We start from the raw sequence: 10233 nt of genomic DNA, 5'->3' as shown, positions 1-10233 counted from the left end.
GTCATCAAAACGAACCTAGCTATTCAAATGTTGATGCTTAGAGTAAGCACTGACAGGGTTCGTTCGGGGCTGTGATTAACTCTTCATAATCATTAGTCCAACTAGATGATCATAAAAATTAGGCTGCCATGATGCTAGCTTGTTGCAGCACCTCTACCGCCCATCAATTGCCGTTTTCACCTCTGTTGAGGCAGCTGCCGGCGGTGTCTCAGCCACAAATTGGGTACAACGATTTGAAAATATGTCCTTGAGCATAGAAATCATTGCGATTTTAACGGTAACTAGGCAATTAAACCCTAATACACAGTAACGCCAGGTCAAGAATTCAAATAAGCTCTGAGACTACAAGTAACATGAAAGAAGTAAAGGGGTGGGGAAAATGATTCTTGACGTCGATTTAGAGAGAAGAAAAGCATAACAAGCATTCGCTCAATGCTTGGGTTCCAATCCAGCTACGTTCATGATATAGACCGATGGTACCCAGCTCTATAAGAACAAAGCCATTATCATTATGGCTAACACGGAAAGGGAATACAAAATTTTCTATGATGATCTTGGCATCAATATAGAAAGAGTCGGTGCAAATAAAATGCTGTATCCATCTAGATTGCAGAAAAGAAAAAGAAAAAAAGATAAGACATTCTGGCTTTAATATTACTGAACTGCAACAGTAAGAAGAAAACCAGAAGAATGCCTGTCAACACAGTAAGAAAAGTCGACTATGATTTGAAGGATAAGGTCCTAGATAAAGCTGAAATCATGAAAACAGCTCCATGTAAGTTATGGAACTGATCCAAGTAATTGGTGTTCAGCAGCACATTGACAATTTTAAACCAAAAAGGCATACATGAAGCTCTACCAAACGTCGATCATGCAATCATAGAACACCATATAATTGGCCATGACAAACACCACAGGCTCGAGATAGCCTTTAAGTTGAATGGTAAAAGGATTTCCCACACACAGTTTAATACAAAATATTGGGTAGTGCAAGGACCTTCCATTAAGAGAGGGAAGGGGGGTGTTATTGGAAGTTTCAAATTGAAGTAATTACAAAATGAAACAATAAGATGAATCTGATAAGTTTCAACTAAAATGAAACAGATACAAAGACGAATATTTACAAATTAATTTATAAACACCAAATAATCAAATATCACTATCATGTAAATGGAACTTTGCAGGGGAACCCAATCAGGGAGGGTATAGACTCAATTTTATTAAGTCAGAACACCTATAATGTATAAAAACTGAACTAATCACGATTTAACAGGCACATTATCATCGTCATCTTCAATATCCCAACTCAAATCCTCGTCTTCCTCCGCTGCGCTCAGCCGCTTATGCAAATCAACCCTACATGAGCTGCCAACAGCATCCCCTTTGTTCTCATCATTGCTTCCAATGTCTTCAATCTCATCCCACCCAAGATCTTCCTCTGGTAATGAAGGCTGGCTTGAAACAAGTGAAACATCACTATCTCTCCCAGATTCCACACCATCCGTCTTCCCCTCCACCACCCCTTTCTCATCCGATCTCACTTCCAACTTACCGCCACCACCCGCCTCATCATTCTCTCTCTCATTTCCAACATCATCACTACTGCTTGATTCAACCTTTGACTCGGACCCATCATTCTCTCCATCTTCGTCATCAAAATCCCAACTCAAATCCTCCTCTTCCCTGGAAATTGCTCGCTTCACAAGCTTTGCTCTCGCATCCTCCGCTTGCCTCAGCTTATGGACCCTGTAAAAATACCTACTCCAAAAGCTCTCCTCATCAACCCTATTCGGAACAACCTTCTCATATATCTCTCCAACCGCACCATTCTCTCCAATCAAATTCCCAATCTCCTCCCTCTTCTCCTCCATCACAAACCCTAGTTTCCACTCATTGAAACCCTCCAAATCCTCCGGTTCCTCTGAATAAGTATTCATATCACACTGAATCGCACGCAATTGAGCATCAAACCTACTATACCGTTTCAAATCCAAACCTCGACTGTTACTACTACTACGATTCAATTGCTTAGTGTTAGAATTATTGGTATTATCATTATCAGAGGAATTGGAATCGAGATCAGGGGCTAGAAGAGAGTCCCTACCGTGAGCGATGATCTCGGCTGTCGATTTCCAAACGGAGCTCCCGATGATGTCGATGGCCTGGCCGACCGACTCTAGCGACTCCTGAGCGACGGACGCGCTGGCCTCGAACGACCCCGGGAGGTCCTCGACGGCGCGCGAGGCGACTTCTCGGATCACCGCCGTCTCTTTCTTCAGCCCGGATCCGAACTCCTCAAGGTCCCGCCTGTAGGTCTGGATCACCGACTCCGATCTCGACGCGATCGTCTTGATCAGTCCGCCGAAGCTCCAAGCGCCGTTAGGGTTCGGGTTCGGATCCGGATCTTCGTTATTGTGTGGATCGGAGGGGTGAGGGTCCTCGGACAAGACGGACTTGAAGAAATCCATGGGGAGGGAGGGAATTGATGTTTGGACAATTACGCGGGTTTGGGGGGCGATTGGTTGGCGTGGGTTTGATATTTTAAGGGTTTATGCGGTGAGCGTCCGTGAGAGGAGAGGAGCGATTAGGAAATAGGAATATCATCATCAGGCCAAAGCGATATGAAAATGATGCCATTAATGGTGTTGGTATTTATATGGGTCAACCTCCGACGTGAACTGGCGTTCCTGTAATTAACTTCGCACAGCAACTTGCAATTTTATTTTTATTTTATTTTTTTTTTTAAAAAAAAGATATATATATATATATATATATATATATATATATATATATATATATATATATATATATATATATATATATTGCAGCTCAGTTTGTCACATGATGGGTGCGCACAAAAGTTTGCACTTCGATTAATATGATTTGCTGATCAGCTAGTTGTTATTGTAATTTTTAGTATTTATCAAATTTTGCTTCGACGTGAATTGATTGGCATGTTTACACACTGTAATTCTCTATAAGTAATTATGCATTAGACTCTTCTCTATATTAATTAAAAAAAAAAGTTATTTGAAGAAAATTTATCCACTTAATTTATTAAATTGACATGTGTTCCCATATTTTTAATGAAACATGTAATTCTTACATATAGTTTAATACATTGGTACACAACATCAACAACAACAAAAAAAAAATAAAATAAATAAATCAACCCAATTTGAAAAAAAAAAAAAAAAAAACCTGAAGATTTAGCACCGAAGAGTGATTTGGTGAATTAGAGATAAGTTTCCCACGTGATTTGATGAATTAGAAGTCATTGGCAATAGTTAGGGGTCATGAGACTCATGCTTATCATTCATACTTATTTTCTCACAACTATATATTACGTGACACGACACGACACGATACGAGACGAGACGAGACAAGACGAGCAATATAATTCGAGTTCATTTGATCGCTACAAATCAACAATATAGGATTTTTCTTTCAGACCTTATACAACAAAAGTATTACATGTTTGAATCCACAAGATACACAGACATACAGTTCTTGTGGATACTCTCCTACTTGACTGTAGATTACAAAGGTTTGCAGTTCTTGATGCATCCTCTTTTACTAGTGCGTTGAAATCCTACAAAAACACATGATCTTTTCCCCTTTTTGGTCAAACTGTTTTTGCAGTCATTACTAAGTATAAGCACTAAGCCTTAAAAATAGGATATGAGACCAGAAGGAAAGGCAATAACTAGGAGAAATGACCTAGCAATCAAGAATTGGCAAAACCAGATACCCTTTCAATTTCCTTCATGATCAGTTCCTTTTCCTCTTCAAATTGCTCATCTTCAGCACCTGCAAAGTAAATTAAGTTAGCAGTTATGACCCCAACGGAAAGGAAGGTTTTATATGTAATGTTTTAGAACACAATTTTGAGCCCATTTTTTTTTTTTTTTTTTTTTTAATATCTGGAGTCAACAAGCTGCTGTCTAGGAGACTACACTGCCCAAAAGATATAATAATAACCTTTGCCGGTAGAGAGATCGTGAAGCAAATCCAGCAATTTCTCATGGTTTTTTGCTAGAATAACCTTTACTTCTCGGGGCTTGTTAGGATTAGCAACAAAAACCTAAAAAGGAAAAAAAAAATAATAAGAAACATGGATGGTAGCAGCAAAGCCTAATTCCTTAACAGCGTAAAAAAAGAATATTTGTCCATGAAATAGATATTTTGCAGGATGCCTTTGGTACTTCCTAGGTGCACCAAAAGGAACATGAAAAAAGCATAATTAGCAACTAAGGAAACCGGAGAGAATGAGAGTAATCAAATCACCTTGAAAATGTGGAAAGCAGATATTTGAATATTTTTGCTCGAGTCCTGCTCAGACAAGCAAAAACAATAGCAAACAAACAAAAAAGTTAAAAGCACAGAGAAGGAACATAACAAACATGTTTTTGTCAATGTTACAATGATACAGGCTATACAGCGAAATTGGAAAGCTATTCTAATATACTTAGGGCTGTCTGTTAGTTCATCAAGAATTAACATTATCAGCTCAAAGTTTGAGCCAAACCAGGAGGCAGAATAGGAAAATCTAGCCAGACAGGCATATAAAAAAAACAAAGTTTTGATGGCATCAGCCGATGCCACATATCTGAAATTCACAGCCAAGAGATTGCTAATAATCTACTTTCCTATAGAACAGAAATCCCACCTAGCACTCCACAACCCATCTGCATAAGTAATTGAGAATTTAATTTGTATCACGAGGACAAATCTAGGATGGCATTGGACCATTGATCAGATCTCACTCCTTGGCATAAACAGCAGAAAAATGCTTGCCTTGATGTTGATTTCAATATAAAAATATCAGTAATTAAAACTGTATGTACGTAAACTACAGGTACAAGAGAAGGGAAGCTGAGCAAAAGAGAGTAAGAACAAGAATGTGACGAAAATAATAAAGACATGTCTTCAGTTACACAAAACTAATATTCCATGCTCAGTAACCAAACCCTTACATCCATGTAATAGTGTACAGCATTGCTCATGTAAACAAAATAACACCAAAAGAATCATAGAGAATAAAGGAAAACAGAAAAAACAATCCTATACCTTCAGCAATGTCATCATAACTTTCAAGTACTGAACTTCTGAAATGTAGCGCTTCATTATATGGGAATTTGGAGGCTCCAAAAGAAATTCCGAGAGAAGCTAAAATTCATGAACATTCTATTGTTAGCACATCTAATGGATCAAACAAACAAAGAGCACTTCTAGAAAACTATAATGAGAGCTAACCTTCAAAGATTGCCTCCTTGTCACATAATTAGTAGATGTCAAGAGTTTCTCATATGAATCAAAGAACTGCAAAAAGGATCTCCTATTAGTTAGCTGAAAGATAACATGGGCTATAAATATACAAAAATTACTTTGAACAAGGCTATCTTCACTGACTGCACCATGCATGTGTATAAATCAGGGCATTTGTCCTTGATAGTCTCCAAAAAAGCATGAATTAAGATTATTTTTATACTATCATCCAAAAAAATTTGCAGTGAAGCAGATCTTCCATGTATAAAATACTTAAATCAAACATACATTAAAAGTTCCAGCGCAACAATTGCTGACTAGATTTGCTCAGTTTCATATAGTAAGAAAGATAAAAAGCAACCAAACCTCATCATAATGAGCAGTCAAATATTCGGAGACCACTGTTCCATGTTTAGTTAGCAGATCCTGCCAAACATTTATTTAGGGACATATAAAGGAATAGCAAAGAAAGGGACTGGAGTATTCAACAGGAAAACACAAAAGAATAGAGAAACTCAAACACTGATAGACCTAACCTTAAAGGTAGAAAATGCATCAGAAGCAACATCAAAAGTAGGCAACTCCACAAATTTGAAGAACAACTCAAAGCTTGCAGCCTCCAATATGTATCTGAAAAATGACTAAAACATTTAAACGCGTGAAAAAAATAAAAAAATAAATTTCTTGCAACAAGATAAGAGTGCATGAAAGCCAAAATCCCCCAACAGAAGCAAAGACCACAAGAACCATTTTTTCATTAACAATATTGCAACATTAAAATCAGCTTGCAATTTGAAGTTTTAATTAACCGTATAACAACAATTTTAAAGTGAGTGACAAATCCTCAATATCTGAAGCTATGATACGTCCCTCATCACACTCCAAACAGGGACAACCAAATCTCTTTTACTTTTACTTCAACAACATGATAGAAGAACCTTGAACCCTACAAGTCCCAGAAATACTGGGTGAACAGCAGATAGCGTCACAAAAAACAAAACAAAAAGTTTGGGCACCAATTTTTGGGCACTTAAATAAAAAGTTTTCTAGATACCACTTAAATATAAAGTTTGTTGATCAAACTGCCATATGCCTGAATGCTGGTCTAGAAAACTTAACCCATTATGTGTTTATGCAGCTCCAAGACACCTGTTTATAATATTCATTTAATTTAAGCAGGCCACCCAAAAGGTAATAAAAGCGATATTTGTCTATGAAAGCTTAAACACATATAAAAGACCCAAAAAAAAACTAGGTGAAAATGAGCTAGAGGCTCCACATGAAGGGAAAACTTAAAAATTTATGATAAATTTCATAAAATGGATTCATAGTCAGATATTATTCTTAAAAAAGAAGTAGCACAGAATAAAAAATCATCTTTTACATTTGGAAAAAATATACTTAACCCCCTCAAACTTACACCTCATTGGTACTTAGGACACCAAACTTTAAAAAGTACATTTAACCTCTACAAACTACCACTTCATTATTATACATTCCGATAGCGTTTGGCATTAAAATGGACGGAAAATGACACATGTGACGAAATACACGTGCTAAATTTTTTACTTTAAATGCCCAAATTATTTCTAAAAAATTATTTTAAAATAAAAAACTCAAGGTGTGCCCGAATGACCCCTTCAGCCTTGTGGGGGTGGTTTTGCCATCCCTTGACCTATTCAAGGGTGGCTAAACCTAGGTCAAGGGTGGCTAAACCACACCCACAATTTGCCACCCCCTCAGCCTATGGGGAGTAGTTCGGCCACCCCTACCTTGTGGGGGTGGTTGGGCTACCCTCGTGCCAGTTTGAGAACAACCGGACCACCCCCTCACGATTGAGGAGTGGTTCGTCCAACCCTTCATGTTATTTTTCTTTGTTTTTTTTTTTCTTCTAATAAATTTTAGGACTAATTTGGGCAATACAAGTAAAAAAAAAAAAGTTACATGCACGTCACGTGTGGCATTTTCCATCTATTTTAACGTTAGATACTAACGGATGTTGGAACTGGAAACAAAGTGGTAGTTATAAGAGATCAAGTGTCACTTTTTAAAGTCTAGTGGCCTAAGTGTCAATGGGGGGTCAGTTTGAGGGGGATAAGTGATTTTTTTTAGTAACTATGTTTGGGAAAAGTAATAACAATACATAAATGAATACACTCCTAAGTTGAGGGTAATCTTCGCATTTTAGGCAAATGCCTCAGGCTTTGTCACTTCTAAAACCAAGTAATATTGTAAATAAACTATGACAAGTAACAACCAGTATATGATGATATCAAAAAATGCAATAATTCCATATGGACAAATCCTATGCGAGTAGATTTTTGTATCTAAACAATGAAATACAGCTCGTAAATGCTATCCACAGACATTAACAAAAATTATCATCACTGTTACAAAAAGGTTCAAACAGTCATAAGGAATTAATGGTTTGACACAAGCACCGGCAATTGAGCCTCCAAAACCTCACCTTACAGAAATTTTCAAAACATATGCCTTAAAAGCATCCTAAAGACTATATTCAGAATAGAGTATCAAAAATAATGGGGGTGATAGTTATAAAGGAAAGGTCACAATTGGAAGTTTTGTGAACTGGAAGCATAATAAATATGCCCAAGCAAATTCAATCACTTCTTTTTCCATACAATCCTATACAATCATCACCAATGAAGGAGTAACAATGGAGATCCTTTCACAATATTGCACCAATTTTAGCAGGGATTATTATGAAACAACAATTAGAGAAGAAAAAGTAAAAAGAAAAGAAAAACATGAAAAGCCGAATGTCTTACTTTGCAAGTGTCGGGAATTTGATGCATTCCCTCAACATATTTCCACAATTCAAAGCAATTTCCTTGTTATCATACCTGGTCGGAAAAGATAACAATAAGTTACACAACATTATCTTATTAAGTTCACTAATAACATAGGACTGAATGGTGAGTGGTAAGTACATAACAACTCAAGAGAAAGCATAGCTACTACAAAAAATAGCAATAATCGGCAGGCAACGCTAAAACAGTTAATTGGGGCACTAAATATTTGACAGTAGGTAAACAATGTAAGAATAAAAAATGAATTTCTACATAACATCATTCTAGTTGACTATAATTGGTGGGACCTTAATAACCAAAATAATCTAATGCGAAATCCTTTCAAATTAGTAACAACACTCTGCTGAATCCTTCTGTATGGCAGCATTTTCTCACTTCATCCTACCTCATGAAAATTCTATAATTACCAGAGCACAAACTCCACATAATAGTGGAAACCCATTCTCGTAATAGAGATAGAGAGGGAATAATCACATCAAGTTGTTATTAATATTCAGTGTGCCTTTTTTGATTTGATAAGGAGATACCTCCAATGTGCATGAGACAAACAAAACAAATGGGGCAAAGAAAAAGATTAAATAAAAAAAAAAAAAAAAAAGGATGAAGGAAAAATATCAAAAAACCTCACCACACGACAAGAGAGTCTAGTAACTCCAAATGGTTTTCAATGTATTGCACGCAGCAATACGTGGAGCCAACCGTCTGCTTCAACAATATGGACCAACAGTGGACTAAATCCTTTCTTGCCTGCGTTAAAAACACTACATCAATGTGAGAAATCGGTTAAGCCATATGCGCAACAAAGTGCTCACTAAAATTCCTGAAAAAACTTACTTCCCATCCCAATGTTGGTAACTTGTGAACCAGAAGAGCAATAATGTCTTCTTTACATATTTCTTGGACCAGCTGTGTGACCTGATCCATATTTGGTTCAGCCTCCCCATCTCCGCAAAGCATACATCTCATAGTTCCAAAATTCTTTTCAACTTCTTCCAGGGCCTTTAGTTCAAAAAAACAAGCATCAATATCCAAAAAATACATAACAAAGAAACCAATTCCAACAGAATAAATAACTAGCACTCTTGGATTTTTTTTTTTTTTTTTTTTAACTTTCTTCCATAACAAAAACACTTCTTAGAAATTGGTTCAAATTAAATGGTCACGATGTTGACATATCAGCACATCACTTCAGTATTTACTATATTTCACGAGTTTTAAAAGTGATAAACCTTGGCTATTTAATTTGAAAACTATAGCTAAGGTTGAAGAAAATCAACGTGGTATAATACCCTGGAAATTATAAAGCATCTTAATCCATGAACTTTTGTTGCCATTTCAATTTCCTCCTTAGACAACGTTTGCTTGACAGTAATAGAAAGTAATTTCCCCTTTTATGTAATGTAGAATTTGCAAAGCGAAAGCCTTTCACTTCTCTCGCTTTTAGAAACAAAACTACATTGCAGGTGTAGCCAAACAATTCCTTAGCAAAATTTCGACGTTAAGAATGTTCCAATCAACAGTCCCGAGGGAATGATATTCATTCTCTCCAAGAGGTTTAATATATTTCTCATAATTGATCGTAGAACCACGAATCTAGTATCAATTTCGTGATATGTATATGAAAAGAAAGGGAGAGATCGAGACCTTTTCGAGGGCTTTAACTTCGACGACGGTTTTGGTGTCGAGGGCCACGAGGCTGTCCTTGATGGCCTTGGCGACCTCCTGTGGGGTTTTGGGCCTCGACGGCTTGAAGAACGAGAACGACATGGTCGATTGCGATCGCTTGTTCTCTGTGTGTGCGTTTGATTTTTGCTAGAGCATGCTGTGGATCGCCCGATGATCATGCAGATTGCAGAGGTTCACAGCTCCTCAACTTCTAATTCTATTTCACTGTTTTACCAGATTGGAATGTCGTTATCTGAGAGATTTATTGAGTCGACGTGTACAGCAAACGAAAAGTACATTCTGTCTTAATAGAGAGAATTCCTAACGGTTTGCTTTCTTGTGCACTACCTAAATATCTATCACGACGAAACTTAGAAAGCAAAAACCGCCTCCATAACTAACAACTAAATCATTTCCCCCTCCCCCCTTTCTAGGTCGCAAGACTCGCAAATCCACCGGAAATAGGATC

The 10233-nt window shown here is 37.1% G+C and overlaps 2 protein-coding genes across 2 annotated transcripts; both read right to left on the bottom strand.

The window, feature by feature from the left end:
- Positions 1-966: 966 nt before the first annotated feature.
- Positions 967-2640, bottom strand: LOC133881742 (uncharacterized). Its single transcript, XM_062320766.1, has one exon. The coding sequence runs from the start codon at positions 2466-2468 to the stop codon at positions 1260-1262; it is 1209 nt and encodes a 402-aa protein (XP_062176750.1). The 5' UTR covers positions 2469-2640; the 3' UTR covers positions 967-1259.
- A 750-nt stretch (positions 2641-3390) lies between these two features.
- Positions 3391-10009, bottom strand: LOC133858928 (uncharacterized). Its single transcript, XM_062294376.1, has 11 exons — positions 9744-10009; positions 8934-9098; positions 8728-8846; positions 8058-8132; positions 5805-5898; positions 5635-5694; positions 5257-5322; positions 5071-5169; positions 4288-4332; positions 3982-4084; positions 3391-3810 (listed from the first exon to the last, which is right to left on the bottom strand). Exons 1-11 carry the CDS (start codon positions 9864-9866, stop codon positions 3728-3730), a joined length of 1032 nt encoding a protein of 343 aa, XP_062150360.1. The 5' UTR covers positions 9867-10009; the 3' UTR covers positions 3391-3727.
- Between the last annotated feature and the right edge of the window lie 224 nt (positions 10010-10233).

The sequence above is a fragment of the Alnus glutinosa genome, chromosome 1 (genome assembly GCF_958979055.1).
Source record: "Alnus glutinosa chromosome 1, dhAlnGlut1.1, whole genome shotgun sequence".
In the NCBI taxonomy this organism is placed as follows: domain Eukaryota; kingdom Viridiplantae; phylum Streptophyta; class Magnoliopsida; order Fagales; family Betulaceae; genus Alnus; species Alnus glutinosa.
Note: the sequence above shows the minus strand (reverse complement) of the source record. Positions and strands in the feature narration are given on the sequence as shown.

Coding starts and splice junctions, on each gene's coding strand:
- LOC133881742 (XM_062320766.1), bottom strand. CDS start 2,468: ATGGATTTCTTCAAGTCCGTCTTGTCCGAGGACCCTCACCCCTCCGAT.
- LOC133858928 (XM_062294376.1), bottom strand. CDS start 9,866: ATGTCGTTCTCGTTCTTCAAGCCGTCGAGGCCCAAAACCCCACAGGAG. Junction 5,323..5,634: donor TGACTGCTCATTATGATGAG/GTTTGGTTGCTT, acceptor TCCTTTTTGCAG/TTCTTTGATTCATATGAGAA. Junction 4,085..4,287: donor CTGCTTTCCACATTTTCAAG/GTGATTTGATTA, acceptor TTTCCTTTTTAG/GTTTTTGTTGCTAATCCTAA.